The 21,895-nt window shown below is 45.5% G+C and overlaps 1 protein-coding gene across 2 annotated transcripts in view; it reads left to right on the forward strand.

Moving 5' to 3' along the window:
- The window catches only part of CHD7 (chromodomain helicase DNA binding protein 7), a 257,707-nt gene that overhangs the window by 205,606 nt on the left and 30,206 nt on the right, over positions 1 to 21,895 (forward strand). For both annotated transcript variants that reach the window (XM_068237430.1, XM_068237431.1), the window contains 5 exons: positions 1,149 to 1,259; positions 1,349 to 1,554; positions 1,778 to 1,977; positions 4,043 to 4,202; positions 19,766 to 19,855. In XM_068237430.1, the coding sequence (XP_068093531.1) occupies positions 1,149 to 1,259; positions 1,349 to 1,554; positions 1,778 to 1,977; positions 4,043 to 4,202; positions 19,766 to 19,855 (767 nt within the window). The remainder of the gene's footprint in view (positions 1 to 1,148; positions 1,260 to 1,348; positions 1,555 to 1,777; positions 1,978 to 4,042; positions 4,203 to 19,765; positions 19,856 to 21,895) is intronic.

Below are 21,895 nucleotides of genomic sequence, written 5' to 3' on the forward strand. Positions count from 1 at the left end.
CGCAACTGTGCTTATACGGATTGTAAACAAGTTGCAGTCTGTGTGCATCTCTGTTCTGGTAATGTCCATTGAAGGTATCCCCTCTGCTTCTATAAGGTGCATGTTGGGAGATGTAGCATCCCTGGCTGCTGGCGAATGCCGTTAGATGTTATCATTAATGTCTTTACATTAATGTCTGCATCTCCTGGCACCAGTGGCCGAGGTTTGCGATTCTCCGTATTCTAGAAGCTGCATCTTGCATAATAATGTAACATACAGTTCGATCTTTTAACCTGGCCATACACCTAGATTTCCACCCAATTTTCCAAAATGATAGATTTCCTATGGGCCGTCAATTTACTGCTGTTCTTGCCCCACCCCGATCAACCTAGATTTTCCGTTCTGTCTATCCGATGCTTCCAATTGGTTTTCGTCAAAATCAATTGAACATTTATAAAGGAATTGATTCCCGTTTGATTTGCAGGGAATCCAATGGGAAAATTGATGTATGTATGGGTGCCTTTAGTACCGCACTGTTCTGTTTAGACTGTCTGCCTTTATGCTTTGCACACACAGAAGCCCTTTCAAGTCTTCTCTTTAGCTAGCAGTGATGAAGGAACAATAGCAGCCTGGAGAGCTCAGGGCCACATAGCTCAGTGACTATGCTGGGAATACACCATGAGATATTTTGGCAGGTACATGGTTTGATAGATAATTTCCGACCCTGATCGATTTCTCATAGAAGTGAATGGAAATTGATAAGAAAATCGATCGGACAGTAAATCTGCTGTAAAACACCTTGTGTATTCCCAGCATTATAAGGTTGTAAGAGAACATTATTAACCCTTTCTGGCACTTAATTTGGAGCAGACAGGACATTTTTTAAGTGTACATACATCTGAAGTCCATATTCCAGAGGTTGCTGTGTTGCATTACGTTCACAAACCAATCATATGAGGTCCTACCTGGATAATAAAAAGAGCATGCAATAGGTCGTTTTTAAACTGCACCATCTTGCTGTCTTGTTTTTTTTCTAGATTTCATATGTTCGTTTTGATGAAAATATGTGATTACATATTAGATCTCTCATTCTGAATGGCTAGAGCTCATCATATTGCCTGTCTGGAAGTGGGGATGGTTTACTAGTAGATGCTTTTCTCTCTTAATAGGCCAGTTTTGTAGCCTCTGGCAACCGGACGGATATCTCTTTGGATGACCCTAATTTCTGGCAGAAGTGGGCTAAGAAAGCAGAGCTGGATCTTGATGTATTAAATGGAAGGGTAAGTACCTTCAATTGTAGGTTTTGGGGCTTTTTATTAGTGTTTCGCTTGTGTGAACATTTAGAACATGCCATTTCTGTGATTGACAGAACACACTGGTCATTGACACCCCACGAGTAAGGAAGCAGACCAGGCTTTACAGCGCAGTAAAAGAGGATGAACTGATGGAATTCTCGGATCTGGAGAGTGACGCTGAGGACAAGCCCAACCTCAAACCACGCCGGCCTCAGGACAAGTCCCAGGGCTATGCAAGGAGCGAGTGCTTCAGAGTGGAGAAGAACCTGCTGGTCTATGGGTACGTACACAGCCCCTCATTTGTTTTCTGCTGTCTGATCGCTCTCTCCATATAGAAGATGAGTAAGTGGAAGAACTGAAAGTTTGCTTGTCAGCACAGTCTTGATGAGCAATGTAATTATGAGCTTGTATGTCATCATATCTTAGACATCTGACTGCTTATCGAGCTCACGTTGCAGTTTGTCTGTCGGCACACAGTGTGAACCTTTACAATTTGTCTGTAGGTGGGGCCGATGGACAGATATTCTTTCCCACGGGCGTTTCAAGCGTCAGCTTTCAGAACAAGACGTGGAGACCATCTGCCGTACCATTCTGGTGTACTGTCTCAACCATTACAGGGGGGATGAGAACATCAAAAGCTTCATCTGGGATCTGATCACACCGACAGAAGACGGCCAGACTCGGGCTCTGGTGAACCACTCAGGTAGATTGTGTGCTCACAAAGGTGTCAGTGTGAAATATCACAGGAGGAATCTGAGCTGCATGGCAGAGAACAGAATATACTTAGCTGCAGGTTTTGTATGCAGAGCCTAGGTCAGGAGTGTTAGCACCGTGTTAATGGCAGGTGCATTGGCTATTGAGAGACAATTGTTGTCACCATTATATATTTGTAGTTCTGACACATTTTCACGGTGCTTTACAGAATGTATTATAGATTTTATATTGAACTCCCTCTGTGCCATTCGCTAATTTCCCTACTACAGACCAGGGCCTTTATTTTGGGATTGGAAGACTATTAACCAGTTGTGATTTTGGGTGGTGAAAGGAAGTGGGAGGATTCAGGGAAAAGTTACTTATGAAGTGGGTGTTGGTGATTTTTTTTTTTTTTTTTTACAGCCATAAGGTATTAGGAACAGCATTCCTGGTCCATTACTGTTTTACAACCACCCCTATGGCTTGGCTCCTCCCTAATCCTAACTTTCAGTCTCACAGGTATCCCCTACCTTCTAGCCCACACTACTACATGTAACCTGCTCTAATCTCTAATTTAGGCCTAACCGCTACCCCTAACAGATGCTTGCCTTCGGTGGGTGCCAGGTTTGGCTCTGTATTGCAGTGCTCATTCCCGAACTAAGCACCACCAGGCAGAAAGTCCACGCAGCTGATATCCACATATAACCGTCAAGAAGATACCATTCTGTCTGGGACTCGAGCTCTGCAAAGCAGGAATTCTGCCAATTACTATAGTGGAGGGGCTGCATTGCAGCTGTGTACTCTCTATAACCTGACAGCATACTAGGTATTCAGAAATCAGCTCATGTCAGCTACTGACCCCGAGGTACACAGCCATGGCTTCTATAAATAGTCATGCAAATGTCCGTAGGTGATGGGATGATTGTACCACATTAGTATTTTGGTATTTGTATTAGTGCCAGCCCCCAAAAATATACCATGATTTAATGTGAACTGTAAGGGGTTCTTTCTGTCATGTAGGTCAACAATGGCAAGTCAGAGTTTGGGCAATGTACGTCTAAAGAGGTTTGGCCAGTTGTACTGTATTTCACTTATTCATAGATAAAGTAAGAGGGGGTCTATGTAACTGATATCATCCGACGTCCCCTCTCCCGCATTCTGGTTCTCTGAGCTAACACAGTAGTTTTAAACTTAACCGCAACCAATCAGAATCCTGATAGTAGAGTTCTTTCATATTTTAATAGTGCTGACTCTTTCTGCAGAACTTTATAGAGCACACTGAACTGCTGATATCACTTGCGTTTGCCTCAGAAAGGTTCACTATCTAATGTCTGTACCACAGTTTAGGGCCAGTTAGCCGAACTATAGGTGTTTTTGAGTGGTGGGAGGAAACATGGCAAGAACATAACTCCATGCATTTAATGCCTTGACTGTTCCTGGGCAGTGAGGTGATGTTGAGTGAAAATTTGGTGTCATGGCTACACAAGGCATGCAGGCTCCAATGGCAGAGCTGATGAAAGGATGGATATTTAACTAGCAGGATAGGATGACACTGTGTATACAGTATAACTGAGGATCCTATGCCACAGCTTTAGGGCCCGTTTCCACTAGAGAGGAAACCGGGCCGAATTTGTCGTTTCCCCACAGGCACATCACACGGGGAAACTCTCCCATAGGAAACTGACGCCGCCGACCGAATTGCTTACCATAGCGATCTGGCCGACACTGCCCACAGTTTTCGCGCAAGAGGTTGTGAATCCCATAGCCGTGCATGGCATGGCTCATGAGATTCGTCCGCTTTCCCGCAGAGCAGGAAGTACCGCGCGTCTCGCAGCCACGCGTGGTGGCTAGTGGAAACGGGCCCTAACTGTGTTACCTTAGCAGTTTATGTCTAGTTACAAATCCAGGATAACACTGTAAGTAAGTTGAATTTCAGGGTAAAGGCAGACATGAATAATTTACTGCTCCTAGAAAACCTGCTGCCATAGATGATGGCTGAGTTAATCTATGCAGGACTGTTTACAGACAATGATGCAGCATCAGCAGCGTGTTTAATGTACCGCATTCTGTTTCAGGTCTGTCTGCGCCCGTCCCCAGGGGAAGGAAAGGGAAGAAGGTGAAAAGCCAGAACTCTCAGCCTGTGCTCAAGCACGCCGACTGGGTCCAAAGCTGCAACCCGGACACCTTGTTCCAGGAGGATAGCTACAAAAAACACCTTAAGCATCACTGTAACAAGTAAGTAGCGAGTGTGGCTTTCTTCTCCAGTGTGACCACAGGGCAGAGGTGAATTGTGCTGATTCACACTCTGACCACAAAGAGGTCCGTGTTCAGGGTGAAGAAAGAAGCCACTGTAATTCTGCATCTGGCTTGTGTTTTTTCAATGCGTACTCTGTGTGTATATAAAGGCAGCCGATGTATTTGCAAAGTGAATGTTCCCTCAAGAGGATGGTGGGTTTTTTGGATTCCACCAAAGACTATTTTGCTTTGCTACTGATTGCATAGATGGACCTTTTTATCATATTATATATTGGAGGTGTTGTGTGTTTTAGTATGGTTGGTGCATAACAAAACCTTGCGTGTGGTATCTGTACCATGAATAGGGTGACCTCACTAAATGCAAATAACTTTATCAGTATAATCTGAGAAGGTTATCATTTTATGCTATGGTACCAGTACGGTGACTGTGCTTTGCTTCTCTTCTTTTCTCCTAAGGATGTGGGTAAAGCAAGGAAAGGTTACAACAGGATTGTCCATCCCAGTTGCTGAGGGTTGGGATCCTCCTACAGCTTTAGAACATATGGAATGACTGAGTGAACTTAAAGAGGAACTTTACCAAATGTTTCCAACTTGCTTGTCAGCTGGAAACAGCTGTTATTTCTCACCATGCAAAGAGGTTCACAGATGGGAAACTGACAGGCCATGGCCCTGACCTCACTCTGTGGGAGGGGTTTCATCACATCGTCCAGGCAAATGTCCCTGGTGATCTATTTGAGACAAGATAAAGATATTGGCTACTGATTGGGATGATGATAAATCATGGGATAAGGTTCCTCTTTAATAAAATGGCTGTGCTCATCCCAAGATACTAGCATGGATATGGCCCTGCAGCACAGAGTTGGGCAACCCTTGCTTAGCACCTCCACTAAGACACGTAAAAGGGAAAGAGACGCCCTGATGTAATAAAAGCATCTAAAATCAGCTTAAAATCGAAAAGTGATATGAGGTAGCTTACCTCAATGACGAAACCTCTATGGTTAATACAAGGGATTTTTATTAGCACAGGCAACGCGTTTCCCTATGCTAGATGATCTTTTCTATTTGGCACTTTTACTGGCCTGATGAAGCAGGCTGAGACCCGCGAAACGCGTTGCCTGTGCTAATAAAAATCCCTTGTATTAACTACAGAGGTTTCGTCATTGAGGTAAGCTACCTCATATCACTTTTCGATTTTAAGCTGATTTTAGATGCTTTTATTACATCAGGGCGCCTCTTTCCCTTTTACGTGCTAAGTATACCCCCGAACACATCCTGTCCGAGGGGAGGTGGCAGACCACCAGTGGAGTCCCCACAGTGGACTCTGTCCCCCTTTTTCCACTAAGAGAGCGACCATCCTTCCGGTTCTGGCTAGGACCACCCCGAGTGGAGTTGGGTTTATTGTCTCCACCTGCTTCCTGTGGTTGGTTGCCCCCAGCAACCTCCCTTTGTGAGTAGTGCTTTTAATTTATTTTCTTTTATTGTGGTCATTGACATATTGCACTACTGGGCTCCCGTTTTTTGTCTCCTGTGACTTTTTCTACAGGGTGTTCATCCACCCCTACTACAATTACCTCCACTAAGAGACTTACCTGTTGTTTTCCTGTCCTGTAATATATTCGGCTTTAAACACTTGTTTGGTGCACAGGGGGGCGTTTGTCACCTGCATTTGTCTTCCTCGATGTAGGTGAGGATGTTGGTTCCGCTTAAAGAGACACTGAAGCGAGAATAAATCTCACTTCAGTGCTTATATTCAGCAGGGGCGTGTGTGCCCCTGATAAAACGCCGCTATCCCGCGGCTAAACGGGGGTCCCTTACCTCCCCAATCCCCTCGTGGAGTCCCGGGCAGCGCTTCCGCATTGAGGCAGGGCTAATGGCCGCAACCCTGCTTCACGCGTGTCTGTCAGCGCGTATCTCCGCCTTTCCCCCGCCCCTCTCAGTCTTCCTTCTCTGAGAGGGGCGGGGGAGAGGCGGCTGATAGACTGCGCTGAGAGGCAGGGCTGCAGCCGTTAGCCCTGCCTCAAGAGCAGCAAAATCTACAACCAAGTTGGTCGTAGATTTTGCAGGGGGGCATTTGAGGGGTAAGGGACCCCTGTTTAGCCGCGGGATAGCGGCGTTTTAGCAGGGGCACACATGCCCCTGCTGAATATAAGCACTGAAGCGAGATTTATTCTCGCTTCAGTGTCTATTTAAATCTCGGTGCTGCTTCCACGTGCCATTATTCTATTGCTGATTAACAAATACAAAATCTGAAATATGACTGGTTACTATGTGAAGCAAGCGTGAGGCTTTGGTTTACAATTTGGTGTCTTGAGGGTGTCCATGAACCCTGTCTCAAGCACCACATGATTAGAGGTGTCTGTAAATGATGATAGAAACCTCCTCTCTGTAAAGATGCAATGCAACGCTTTGCTTGTAGCACGTCAAATCTTTTTTTTTTTTTTTTTTTTTTTTTTTTTTCTGCATTCTTTTGCCACCTTCAGAGTACCAGTTGGTTTTGATAGGAGCAAAGGGCTTGCACTGAAGGACATAGTCAGATTCCTTCCAATGATAAATGTGCATACAAATTTACATAATCCTGCATGTACTTGGAAATATTTGCATCTCATTGATCATCCCTACTGCTACACAGCTAATATGGGGCCATTGGCTGTACAGAGAGCCATGTTGTAGACGCGTTTTATTATTTTTTTTCCTTTATGAAAAGATGTTGGTCCCTTTTTATAAGTAGACCGAGGTTTACTTTTGTGATTTTCTGTATGGTGACATACATTACCGTGTTTTGCTACTAAATGTTCACAAGACATAGAAAATGTCATTTTGAGATGTTACTTTGAATCGAGTTCAGACATTGCTTCTAGGATGTTTTTATTTTCCTATAACTTCACTTGTATCAAGAAAAGTTGATGTAGGCAAAATTAAGATGCTCTCTAGAAGAGTCATTTATTAACCATATAAGCTTGCATTAAAGGCGTGCATTAGCAGTAAATAGAAAGGATCTCTTAGAAATGACAGAACACTAAATCAGGGTTTTAGTTTGTGGCACATTTTTAGTCCATTTCAGCACTGGGTCCTTTTTCTGTTTTTATGCTAGACAATGTAGGGTTAAGAACAGTGGGCTAACTGTACAGCTATATACAATATAATAATAATAATAATCCGAACATTTATATAGCGCTTTTCTCCTGTCGGACTCAAAGCGCTCAAGAGCTGCAGCCACTGGGACGCGCTCAGGAGGCCACCCTGCAGTGTTAGGGAGTCTTGCCTTGAACTCCTTACTGAATAGGTACTTGACCTAGCCAGGATTCGAACTCTGGTCTCCCATGTCAAAGGCGGTGTTCTTAACCAGTACTCTATTCAGCCACTATACAAGGGACTGTTAGCAATATACTACCTCCGCTTCTTGTCTAGTAGAATGTACTGTCCTACAGAGAGGGAAGGTATTCCTGTCAGAGATTGGTTAGCCCCAAGCATCAGGGGAAGGTAAGGTAGCGCTTAGTTTTGAGAGAGATTAGATACTGGTAAGTCATTTTGGGAGGGAAGGTTAGGATAAGATGAGAAGCTATTTCACTCTTTACCACTACATTCATCCAAGTGCTCAAGTAGGAGATTTATCCTGCACCTCTGTTGTGGTTACCCACTCCAGTATTTTGTAAATAACCTCACTTTTTGCCCCAGTGCCAACCTCCTAAGAGAAAGGAAGGGAGAAAACTCTCACCAATAAAGAAAAAGGCAAACCTGATAGGACTGCTCTAGCATTTTCCCATTTTGTCTAACATTTTCACCAAACTCTAACCACTCTCTTGTATCTGGGCTTATCCATGAATAACCAGCAGAATGGAGCAGAAATTGGGTAAACTGCTGCCACATTCAGTTTTAAGTACACCTTAACTGAGAGAGAGATGGAGGCTGCCATATTTATTTCCTTTTAAACAATGCACATTGCCTGCCTGTCCTACTGATACTCTGCCACTAACCTGTTTTAGCCATAGCCCCTGAACGAGCATGCAGATCAGATGGTTTGCCTTGTATTTGACTGGATTTGCCGAAGGCTTGTTTCAGTTGTGATTCATACATGAATGTTCAACAGGATGCCAGGCAACTAGGATTGTTTACCCTCCCTGGCGGTTAACTCCGAGCTATGCTTGGGCTAGCCGCTGGGTGCTCAATGCAGAGTATAGCGCACAGCGGGCGTTTTTACTCACCTCCCGGGGGCTCCAGACGTCGGTAGCCACTCTTCTTAGCGTCCGCTGAGGCTCTGAATCACTGGTGAGATTGCTGTCGTCAATGTCACTACAGGGTTACAGCGCCTCCTGGAGGACGGAGGTAAAATTGCAGCGCTGGAGCCCAGGGGGGTGAGTGAGAGCAAGGGCTGCTACAGAGACTCTGGCGGCATGATTTTTCTCTGATTTTAGGGTCTGAAACTTGCTAAAAAGTCCTTAGAATCTGGAAATAACCATACCGCCAGGGGGGTTAATAGGGAATAAGCATGGCAGCCTCCACATCCCTCTCACTTCAGGTGTCCTTTACAGTTCAGCAATGCAGGAATGGCTTTTGGAGGAGAACAGCTTTGTCCGCCTTTCCGATCTCATGTGGATCCATCCCTGTCTCCTCCCAGGCTTCCAGTGAGTCAGGGTATTGTGACGGTAGTGCAGTCTGTGCACTGCTACCTAAAGCAGGATCTTGTTACCAAAGCATGAGTGCTACCGCACTCCACTCATCCAGCAGCTGTTAGCTTTGTTGCCGATTATTGGCCATAAGACCGGCACCTGCAGAGAGATGACGCTGTAACTCAAGATGCAGAAATGAATCATGAGCAGCTCCGGTCGCCTACTGAGCATGTCTGTCGGCATAGATAGATGAGCCGGTCACAGCCCACACGGCTCAGGCAGAATATCCATAACATCTGGCCAGCTGCGGGCCTGAGAAATAAGACATTTAAATGTTAATCACGTAAGCTGGTGGGCGCTGGGCAATTTAGCCTTGCATTCTCAGCATTTGCCATGCACACTTCTGCTGGAGTATCTGAATAGTTTGTCTATGAGGATTTGTGGTAATCCTTCTATTAGAACAAGGTCACATCAGTGGCTTAAGATGCTGGAATTTTTTTTAATTGAAAATTGCAAAGTTCAGTTCTTATGCTAATGTGAATGTTTAGTGCAGATTGCCTTGCCGTGTCCTGTGAGTGTGGGGGAAGAGCAATCAGCTACACAGATCTGCACTAGGGTGTGTACTGGAGTGAGCTGCCCCCCTGAGCCCCATTTAATGGGGTAGAGCCATATACAATAAATCAGGCACTTATGACTTGTAGTGCTCTGATCACACTCAGTCCTGTCTTGGAACTAGAGATCATTTTTTACAAAGGTGTCAAATTAAGGCTGTCAGAAAAGCTTTTTTGCAAACCTGGATTAAACTTTCCTTCGTTTTCAGTATGGGCCATAAATTATTCTTGTTCACTTTCAAATGTTGTTTTCCTACACAAAAAGAATAACCAAGCAGCTCAGGGTGACCCGAAATCACTAGGAAAGTATAGGGGACTAAAGAGAGACCAAAAAGCCCTCCTACTTAAAATCTGCCCTCTTAAAGAGACACTGAAGCGGGAAAAAAAATATGATTTGTATGTGTAGTACAGCTAATAAATAAAACACTATCAGCAGAGACATACGTCTAATATAACATCTGGAGAGCAAGATGGCGCCCACCCAGGCAGCCTCGGTCACATCGGCACCTGGCTATTTCTAGTTTTTGTCTGTTTCCTGTCTTTAGTCTTAGTTTTAGTTAGTTATAGTTATTTAGTTATAGTCATAGGGTGTAGTGTAGTGTCCTGGTACAACTAATGCGACAAAGAACCACCGTTAATCCCTACAACTAATGCGACAAAGAACCACCGTTAATCCGAACAGGCGAGGATCAGCCTCCACCCTTACCTTTCCTCAGTGCCTGTGATCGCCCATCCCGACTGCCGCTGAAGCCATCCACGTGTCCCTGGTCTCCAACAGAAGAGTGCCCTGCCGAAGCAGAGACGTCAACCCCCTCTTGATCTGTGCCGTGCTGTGCGGTGAAGAACCGGAGCCCCGCTTAACAACCCCCGCGGCTCCCACATCAGCTGCGGGAGGGCCCAACACGTGGTCGCCAGCCTCCATCCCTGCCGCAGTGGCACGGGCCAGGACGACCATCGCAGGGGAAGCTCCGCCGCCCGACCATCTCCACGTGCTGTGCCTCTTCGCTGCACCCGTTCGCCAGTCCAGCGCTGCTGAAGGGAACTCTTCCGACCTGCCCTGCGAGACCAGCGATCCTGCCTCCAGCCAGCATCCTAACATCTAATGCGGCACCCACATAGCCTCCGACATCCACCACCGCTGACGTCCATCCCAGGGGAAGCTCCGCCGCCCGACCATCTCCACGTGCCGTGCTGTGTGGTGAAGTACCGGGGCCCTGCTTAACAACCCCCGCGGCTCCCACATCAGCTGCGGGAGGGCCCAACACGTGGTCGCCAGCCTCCATCCCTGCTGCAGTGGCACTGGCCAGGACGACCATCGGAGGGGAAGCTCCGCCGCCCGACCATCTCCACGTGCTGTGCCTCTTCGCTGCACCCGTTCGCCAGTCCAGCGCTGCTGAAGGGAACTCTTCCACCTGCTCCCATCTCCTGCTCAAACCGAGTCCTCAGCTCCGGCCTGCTGCAGCTCTCCACGAGCGAGCAAAGGTCTCCCTGCACCACTGCTCCTGGTCCGGATCCCGTACCATCACAGCCATCCCCTGGTAAGGTGTTGATTACTATGCCAGCCCTGCACACTCACTTGCTAGCCCTGCACACTCACTGCTGCTTCTCTGTCCCCCTCTACGCTGACATCCACTCCACACTGCCAGACAAGTACCCCCTGGAGTACCCCAAGCACCTGAGGTCGGGTACCCCAAGCACCTCCTGAACTCTGGGCCACCCACCTCTGCAGAGGCACCCCTTGCCCCGTAACACTCCCGCACTCGTCTTTGGTTTCGCACCTCTTGCGGGCTCCCGCACTCGTCTTTGGTTTCGCACCTCTTGTGGGCTCTCCTCTGCAGCCTGAGGACTGTCCGCTCTGTCTACTGCACCCACTGCGCAGCTGTCGCCCATGTAATCGGCACTGCTGTTCCTTATCCACACACGGGCCCCCACACCCCAGCAGACCTAGTTCCTGCCACCACGGCCCAATGGCTCGGAAGCTGCTGCCCCCCCTGGAAATCACGCACACCAGAGAGGAACTCCTGCTTTGGGAAACCTGCAGCGTAGCTACCCATGCATCCCTGTGGGACACTGTCTGGGCCCATATCAACCAACTCATGGAGAAGGGCAGGAGGCGCCGTCCTAGGGGCAACAGAGCAGGGGTACAAGTGAGGCTCAAAAAGAAGGGCTTGCGTTCACCCATCCCAGCGATTCTCCTAGCAAACGTCTGCTCCCTTCCGAACAAGCTGGATGAACTGCATATACTACTCAGCAGCAATCGCTCATTAGGCGCCAACACCCCAGCCCTTTGCTTCACTGAAACATGGCTGAATGACACCATCCCGGACAACTCACTCCTACTACCAGGATTCAACCTCTTCCGAGCAGACCGCGACAAGGCACTCTCCGGTAAACAGAGAGGGGGTGGTATCTGCTTCTATATTAAGGACACTTGGTGCACAAACACCTCCATCATGGACAAACAGTGCTCCCCAGACATCGAGCTCCTACTTATCAATTGCAGACCTCAGTACTCCCCAAGAGAGTTCTCCTCCTACGTCCTCGTAGGTGTGTACATACCTCCTGACGCCAACACCAAGACTGCTCTAGGTTCGCTCAGCGATACCATCTTGCGGTGGGAGTCGACCCTCCCGGACTCCCTTTTCATCATCTGTGGAGACTTCAACAGCGCGAACCTCCGCTTGGAGATGCCCCGCTACAAACAGCATATTACTTGCCCTACCAGAAACCAAAACACCCTGGACCACTGCTACACAGTCCTCAAGGACGCGTACAAACCCATTCGAAAGGCCCCCCCTTGGTAACTCTGACCACTGCCTAATCCACCTAATACCTACCTACAGAAGGCACCTTGAGTCATCCAAGCCGGTCCTCAGGACTGTCAGAAAGTGGACGGAGGAAGCCAAGCTGCAGCTGACGGCCTGTTTTGAGTGCACTGACTGGGATGCCCTCGCGTCACCCTGCGTGGAGAAATGGACAGAGAATGTCACCTCCTACATCAGCTTCTGTGAGGAGCTGTGCATCCCCACAAAGTCCTTCAGGGACTACCCTAACAACAAGCCATGGTTCAATGGCAAGCTGCGCCGGCTCCGGAAAATCAAAGAGGCAGCACACAAGTCTGGAACGCCAGACGAGTTCAAAGTAGCCAGATACACCCTCAAGCGCGAACTTAGTGCTGCAAAGAAGGAATACTCGAACAAGCTGGGCCACAGCCTCCGGTCAAACAACACACGGGAAGTTTGGCGAGGCCTTAGAGCTGCCACTAACCTCAAACCTCCCCCTCAACAAGCGCCCCCAAGCCTCGATCTAGCCGACAGACTCAACGAATTCTACTGTAGGTTTGAACTCCAACCCATCCCTTCAGGAAACCAGGCGACCACCCCCGGAGTACCCCAGGCCCTTGCATCCACTCCCAGAACAGACTGTGTCTTCCCAGCACCAATCGCAATCCAGGTGTCTGATGTACACAAGCACCTCCGGAAGCTGAACCCCAGGAAAGCCTCCGGCCCGGATGGAGTGTCTTCTATGTGCCTGAAAACCTGTGCTAGCCAGCTGGCCCCTGTACTGACCTCTATATTCCAGAAATCCCTGTCGGTAGGCATAGTACCCTCCTGCCTCAAAAGGTCCACCATCATTCCGGTGCCCAAAAAACCAGGAGTAATGGATCTCAACAACTACAGACCCGTGGCCCTTACTCCAACTGTTATGAAGATTTTCGAAAAACTAATCCTCAAGCACCTGAAAGACTCTACTGATGCTCTCCTAGATCCACTTCAATTCGCATACAGAGCAAACAGGTCCATAGAGGATGCCATCAACACCAGCCTGGCATTCATCATGGAACATCTGGACAGACCAAACACCTACGCCAGGCTCCTCTTCCTAGACTTCAGCTCTGCTTTTAATACAATCTGCCCGAACATCCTGCACGACAACCTAGCGCGACTAGGGATTGATCTTACGCTGTGTGCTTGGGTCAAGGACTTCCTCACTAACAGGACGCAACAAGTCAAACTCGGCAGCTGCCTCTCCCGAGTGAGGACCACAAATATTGGTGCCCCCCAAGGATGCGTACTGTCTCCGATCCTTTTCTCCCTGTATACAAACAGCTGTACCCCTACTGCCGACCGTGTTAAGGTCATCAAATTCGCAGATGACACTACCATCCTTGGCCTCATCGACAGTGATGACGAACGGGCCTACCGCAGCGAGGTCGAGCGTATCTGCAACTGGTGTAAGGACAACAATCTCGTCCTAAACGCAGCAAAGACTGTCGAATTGGTTGTGGACTTCAGAAAGCGCCTCCCCCCTCTAAATCCGGTCTACATCGAAGGCACCGAAGTCACAAGAGTATCAAGTGTCTGCTTTCTGGGCACCACCATCACCAATAACTTGAGATGGAGCGAAAACACCACTAAATGCCAAAAGAAGGCTCAGCAACGGCTGTTCTTCCTAAGACAACTAAGGAAGTTTGGTATGCCGCAGGAGCTGTTGTCAAGTTTCTACACGGCAACCATCGAGTCTATCCTTTGCTCCTCCATCATCGTTTGGTACGGTGGAGCCACGTCTAGTGACAAGTACAAGCTACAAAGGGTCATAAATGCCGCGGAAAAGATTATTGGTACTCCCTTACCACCACTGGACCTCCTCTACGAATCCAGGATGAGAACCAGGGCAAACAGGATCACGAATGATCCTCGCCACCCCGGCAGTCACTTCTTCAACCGCATGCGCTCAGGCCGTCGCTACAGATCTATTCCCGCCAAAACTTCCAGGCACAGAAACTCCTTCTACCCTCAAGCAGTGCTCCTTCTGAACTCCAACTGTACTCGTGCACATCACACAGCGTAGCCCCCTAGGATGACTGTCACCTAGGCCAAAATAGCTTGTATAGTCTTATTTTTTGTTTGCTCATTGCATGTTTGCTGTTTTTGTTTTGTTTTTTGCACTACTATGGTCAATGACTTTCTCTTTGTAAATTTCTTCTCTCTTTATTTTCTCCCTGCACTATGCACTTGTACTATACTACATGCCGATGTGTACCACAAACAATTCCGGGTGCGGCAACCACCGCACTTGGCGAAATAAATATGATTCTGATTCTGATTCTAATATTGTTTCCAGTACAGGAAGAGTTAAGAAACTCCAGTTGTTAGCTACGCAAAGGAGCCATTGAGCTCCACGACTTTCAAAGTCGCAGACAGCTCTGTCTTCTGAAGCTTTTTATCTCAACTGTCAGTCACTGTATTTTCTTTTTCTCTGCAGAGGACAGTTGAAGGGCCCATTTCCACTATCGCGAATTCGCATGCGTTTTTCGCATGCAAATTCGCATAGCAATAATAGTGAATGGGACTGTTTCCACTTGTCAGGATTCCTGTGCGTTTTTCTGTGCAGAAAAAATTTGGATGGCAGAGCCATCAGAATTCGCATACCACTATGCGAATCGCATACAATGCATTTAATAGGAAATTCGCATGCGGTTTGGGTATGCGAATTTTCATACGAATTCGCATAGAAACAATGGAAAAAGCACACCAGCACTGCCATGGTTAAATTCGCATACATCGTCATCCATGCGAATTCGCATGCGACTTCGCATGAAAATTCGCATACACCCGCATGCGAAATTCGCATCCACATGCGAATTTTTACCGCGGCGATTCGCACCGCACAAGTGGAAATGCAGCCGAATAGTTCACTGGCCTGCTTTGTAAAATCATTTAGAATGCTGAGTAGTGCGTAAACTGCAAATATTAGCGAATGATGCAATGTTATAAGAGACACTATATAACTGAAAATAAAATAATGAGACTATTTTCTTTGCTACTAATATTCTAGTAACTATCCGTACTACACAACTAATTCATTATATCATATTTTTTTTCCCCGCTTCAGTGTCTCTTTAAAACAGAAGGTATACGCGATAATTCTGCTTTATGTGAACAAATGTGGTTACCCACAATGCATTACTGAATATGCAAATGATCTCTTCATGCCCCTGTAGCCAGGCTTACATCCAGAACTGCTGGTGTATGGCAAGCCTATATCTATATCCATACCTGCCATGTACTGAGGAGGACCAAAACTCTGAAACAGGCTTGTCTGCATGTTGTGTTGATGTGGCTCTGTAAAATTTAATGGCTAAATAATATGAGGCACATTTATTGTATTCGGTATTCCCTATGTAGTGAAGATGTTTCTTTATTTTTGTAAAGTAATATGTGGTTTCATTTAAAGCAGGCCTTTCAGTTAGTCCTAGTCGTGGCACACGTGAATCAGTAGGGCATGGTAAAGTGTGTACACACGCACAGTTACTGTCACCTGCAAAGATCAGGACTCTATTTGGGGTAGAGTCCTGTACAGGCACATCACTAACCTGTTGCTATGGAGGGGGTGGAGGAACCATGCATAGCTCCCAACTGTCACTCTTTTGGAGGGACAGTCCCTCTTCCTCATTTGTCCCTCTGTCCTTCTTCTTCATTTGTCCCTCTTTCAGGACTGATGTAAAGATCTATATACATTTGTATTTTTCTACTGAAAAAATTTATTTAACTCAAAACTTTAAGTCTTTTAAATCAATACATTTCTTATTTTCAAATGTTAATACAAAGGAAAAGTAGTTATAAAGAGGACCAGTTTGGTTTGAATGATAAATTACATATTTTGTTATGAATTCTTTATGGTATGCCTGATTAGGGGTGTGGGAAGGTGTGACTAGGGGTATGGCAGGGGTGTGGCTTAAAAGCGTCACTCTTTATCTCGCAATGTGTGGGTAAGGAGAACAATGGACTCTGTTGTGGCCTGGACAAGATGATTCGGCAGTCTTCATTTCATGCTGACCCATGGAAGGGGGGGGGGGGGGGGGAGTTTGGGAGAGGCAGTTCTGTGTGTGCTTGTACGAGGCGTAATGCTGGGAATACACAATAAGGTGGGGTTTTTTTTGCAGCTAGAGGGCTCCATAGATAACTTTTGACGGGTCTGATATATTTTTGATTGTTCTTCTGATCGACTTTCTCATAGAAGTGAATGGAAATCGATCGGACAGTAAATCTTGCAAAAAAACACAGTGTGTATTCCCTGAGTAAGAGTTCAGGTAGCCATGCTTACTGATCCTATGGTAGTCTGCCCAATCTTTTTCTCTCATTCAAGCACTGTACCTAGTTTAAGCTATAGGCTCTTTTTTTGTGCACCTATTGATGTAAAGCGATTGAATCCCTTCCCCATCTTTCACGTCTGCAGGAAGGGCACAGGAAGTACAAATATGCGAGCAATGTTCCTTTATTCATACAAGAAAGCAGTCTTTCCTACTCAAAAGAATAATGTGCTTCGGTAATACTGACATTTGCTCTATTGATTTATGTAAAGTGTGATTTTTTTGCTGATCCATTTTAAAAGCTACCACCAGGGGATTTACTGTTTATAAACTCTAAACATTCCACCCCTTTGCAGTAATAGCCTAGGTGTACTTAAAGGAGAACTACATGAAATGTCATTGGTTAGAGAAATAAATTGGAAATTAGTACCTTTTTTTGTGGTAAACCCCTCTGCAGGCAGCCGTCTGATCTGACGCATGCTATTGGAATAAGTCAGAAACAAGTAGAGACACATTTTCTCGAAGGTAATAGCATCTTTAAAGACCGCAGAATGGCTGGGCTCTGTGTAATGTAACAATTTCACTTTAAAGGGACCCTGTATGTAGTAAAACTGGGTATATGATGATCCATTATCAAGTCGCTGCCATTGAAAACTACATGAATAATTTATTTTATAATTTAAAATCCTGTACACAGAAGTAGTACGGCTGTAGCTAAGAGTGTCAGGAGGAATTTTCCCAGTGTCAAGCTAAATTTCCACCTCTTTGACCTCTCAAACCTCCCTATTGGTCCTGTGAAATGATGGAATTAGGGAAGGTCAATGAGATTCAAATTTTTCCAAGTTAATGCAGGATTAAGGAAATATATTAAGTTTGAAAATGGACCAATTGAATTACCCCTTGGCACAGGCTAAGATTGTTGCATTTTCGGGCTGCATAAATTTGCATTAAATATTTGAATAAACCTGTATCAACTCAGAATAATTTGCATCTCATTGAGCATTTCTGTATGGAAGGTTTCACTGGCCAACAGGAAGCTTTGGAGCTCAGCTCCCTTTACACTCAGTTCTGCTTACACCTGCTTCATCCTCTGGAGCTCTTGAAAATTTAGCTATGCAGTTTTCGCTGAAAGCAACTTTTTATTATGTCATTTATTATATACACAGTTTATGTTGCCCAGATTTACTACAGGACTAGGGATATTCATTGAGATGCAAATAATTTCTCCTGGCATTCAAACTTTATGTAAATGTTATGCAGTTTGAACTTGGACCAATAAAGCATGACCGGAAGTTATGATTGGTCCAAGCTCAAGATGCAAGTAATTTACATGAAATTTGAATGCAAGGAAGCATTATTTACATCGAATTGATCATAGCTAATCAGGACCACTTTCATATATTTTCTGGCTGTTTATATCCTCTTTGGTCATATAACATTTTCCCTCGGACTGCGTTTTGCCTTAAAGCGGATCAGAAATGAAAAACTGTAACAACTTGTCTATATATCTTATCTAAAGTTTACACAGCAAATCTAGCTGCAAACAGCTTCAACAGTTTGATTATTTATTCCCGTGATACAATGAGGGCAGCCATGTTCTGTTTGTCACATTACACACAGGCAAGCTGATAGCATCTCAGCCCTCAGCCTGTGACAGATTAAACCCCATCTCTTCCTCCCCTCTGCCCCTGAAATCTCTGGCTAGTAACCTCCTCCTGCCCAGACTGAGCTCCCATAAGCCCTTACTACCTGGGACTGAGCGCCTTGGCACTCTAGAAAATCTGTGGGTGAGGCTTGTTTAGTTTATAGGGAATTAGAGTGATACAACAAAACAAAAACATTTGGCTTGAGGAATGCCCTATAAACTATATGAAAGGAACACAATTATGCAATGAGTAAAAGTTTACCTCTGATCCACTTTAAAGTGGACCTGAACTCTTGCACAGGATAGGAGGAAAACCTTGAAAAATGCACCATGTATGTATTTAGAGAGTTTAGCCTAATCACAAGTTGTAATTGATCTGACTGTCATGGCAGACATGCTAATTTGAAAGCTCATTATGTTAACATGTTTGCTTCCACAAAAGCAGGAAGTAGACACACTGCAGAATGATTGCAGGATTTGTATCAGTTGTAACAAAGAAATGTTTTTCTGTAAAGGTTATTATGCTGTAGCTTATCTTTTAGATCAGAGAGGAAGTTCTGAGTTCCAGTCCACTTAAATTGTTGCACAAGGGTGCCTCATGCCACAGTAATGTCACCAGGTCATGAGTAAGAGCTGCAAGCCATGTACTCCCCCTGCGTTGCTCGCTTTATATGGATGGCAGTTTGCATTCAGCGAGGAGAATAATGGAGCTGTTTATATCCTATTCCAGATGTGACAGCGAGGCTGAGGACCCCGACACCTCCCCCCAACAAGTAGAGAATTAGCGTGGGCTGTGTTACCTTAAGATTTAAGGTCTGACAAGGGTGGAATTAAGGAAGTTTTATAAATGTGCTCAGATGCTTGCGCTTGAACGACGGGCTCAAGTTCACCTATAAACTGACATTGACATGGATTTCCCCAGTGCAACATATAGTTAAACCTGGCAGCTTCTGCGGACTTCCTGCAATGCGCGGGGCTGCAAGTGGTTATAGTGCTATAAAACTGGCTTCCTTACAGAAAACAAATAGTTATATAATCCGAAAAACCCACCATCCCATTGTGAGGGTTTATTGTTCAGTGGTTTAAAAAAAGACAGGGAGGAAAAAAAAACAGATTATAGATCTCGTTTATCCTTGCAACTTCTGATGTGCTTCCAAAAATGGTATTAAGGCAGCAGCTGAGGAAATTTTATGAGATAATGAAGCAGAACAGTTACTGAAAGCCATCTGCTCAGTTGTTTACAAACTTGCTCCAGTACTTCAGAGGCAGCGGTGCAGTACGTGTCTGAACTTCACAAGCTGAACTAGGTAGGACTAAATGTAATGCGCCTGGGTTGGGCCCAGCCTGCTCCCTCCCTGTGCAGCGTGAGCCGTTGCCAGGCAGGCCCGTTGGAAGCCAGCAGAAAGCACCACACAGAGGTGATTATATGCCACCATCTGTCACGCTTCAAGCCTACCATACAGCATGGCTAATCAGCCTTGGCAGGATGATGGATGAACAGCAGCAGCTGCCAAAAGCCACTGTTGGCAAACAATTCTGAAGTTAAGAACTTCTCCCCTCACCCCCTCTCTCCTCTTCCTCTCCAGGGTCCTGCTGCGTGTCCGCATGCTGTACTATCTCAGGCAAGAAGTGATAGGGGACCAAGCTGACAAAATCTTGGAGGGTGCTGACTCAAGGTTAGTGGATGTACGGCTTGTCCTTGTCACAGAAAGCAAGGTCTGTACCTGCTGTTACTAATTATGCTTCACATTCTTGGTCTCTCTCTCTCTCTACCCCCATCTCTTCCTGATCTCTGCTAACCCTTTCCTGCCTATGCTGCTGCTCAACCTGTTTACTTTGTATTCCGTTTGTCTATTTCTTTCTATTTTTATCTTCAGGAGGAAATGGCATTAGCATAACACGGATCATATGTTCTATGTTTGAAATCTCACAACAGTGAATATTGCATTCTTTGAAGGGCAATATTTGTTCATTTAGGCCTAGTTCACACTACAAATCGCAAGCACTACGCGCTTTTGTGAGTGATTTTCTTATGCGATTCCTGGAATTTTTAGAGCGATTTGCAAATTTATATGCATTTTTATTTTGTGATTTATTTTTTTTCCCATTTTTTTTAATTATTATTTTGTGTGTGCAGACAAACAGGAAGTGCACTCTGACCCGGAACTGAATGGTGGGTTTTTTTGTTTGTTTTTTTAAGCAAATTTGCTTGAAAAACACTCACAAAATTGCTGTTCATGGCTCTTTTAAAGCAATTTGCAATTTTTCCTATCACTTGCATTGAAGCGAAAATGGTGCAAGCTCAACGCTTATGTGAGAACACTCTCATAGGATTTCATTACACAAGAGCTTTGACATCTCTTTTAGAACTGCTAGTATTTAAAAGAAAAAAGTGAAGAAACTCCATGCTCTTAGTGTGAACCAGCCCTAAACAGTATGCTAAAAAAAACGGAATACCTGGACTCCTTCTATACAGGATGCTGGAAATGAATGATATCTGGACTCCTTCTATACATGGTGTTATAGAGATGCACATGAATGAAAACACACAGGCGTTCACACACTCGTTACATTTTCTGCTAAATTGAGTGGGAGGAGTCCAAAGTGAGAGTGGGAATGCTACTATCTGTATTTCCATGTAAAATATTGCCTGCTTAAAGAGAGTCTGAAGCCATTGCAGTTACCTCTTTTTATTGCGCAGTTATCTTAAAGAGAACCAGAGATGAAGCACCCTCTTGTATTTTACCTTATAAATCAGTGGGAACATGACAGTAAACACCTAATCTGCCCTTTGTTTCATTGTTCTCTGTGTAATCTGACTGTTATCACGTCTGATAAGAATCCCCGACTGAGAAGTCAGGCTGCTCCGTCTAGCTTTGCTACAGAAAGATTATAGCTAAGTCTGTATTCTGTGGTGTTATTTCAAGCCCAAGCCTGCCCCCTTGTGGCTTTGCTATAATGACTCAGCTATAATCATTCCCAGCAAAGCCAGATTTAATTGCTCAGTCTGGGATTCTTGTGACTGCTGTTAACAGACACTTTTAGCAGTGAGGAGGAAACAGAGCATGGTAAGTGTTTTCTCTAATGTTCTTACTGATATACATGGTAAAATACACAAGGGTGCTTCCTCTCTGGTTCCCTTTAAGCATTCGCCGCATCCCCACGGCAGAACAAGGTATTTATCCCCCCGGAATCCCGTGGCAAAATTCCACAACTTTTCAGCTCGTAGATTTTGCTGCCCGGGGGAGGCAGAGCTTTACGCAGTACCTGTGCCTCTAATCCAGTTAATCTCTGCCTTTCCCCGCCCCTCTCAGTGAAAGAAGATTTAGAATGGTGGGGAGAGGCGAAGATTGACTGGAGCAGAGGCAGAGTTACTGTGCACAGGTCTGCCTCTTCCAGGAAGCAACATTTGCAGAATTTTGCCCCGGGATTTCGGGTGCATAAGTACCTTGTTCTGCCACGGAAATGCGGTGAATCAGCTTTGATCTTAATGCTTAAGATAATGCTTAAGATAAGCAACACAAATAAGAACTTAATGACCTATATCTATACGTCAAAGATCATGCCCTTAGGTTTTCAATAAAAGATAGCCTAGATAGGTTTTTTTCTTCCCCCTTTTTTGTGTATGGTCTTAATGCTTAAGATAACTGCGCAATAAATAGAGGTAATTAAAATGGCTTCAGACTCTTTAACTTTTAGGGTGCATAACACACATC

This window comes from Hyperolius riggenbachi, chromosome 5, assembly GCF_040937935.1.
Source record: "Hyperolius riggenbachi isolate aHypRig1 chromosome 5, aHypRig1.pri, whole genome shotgun sequence".
NCBI lineage: Eukaryota > Metazoa > Chordata > Amphibia > Anura > Hyperoliidae > Hyperolius > Hyperolius riggenbachi.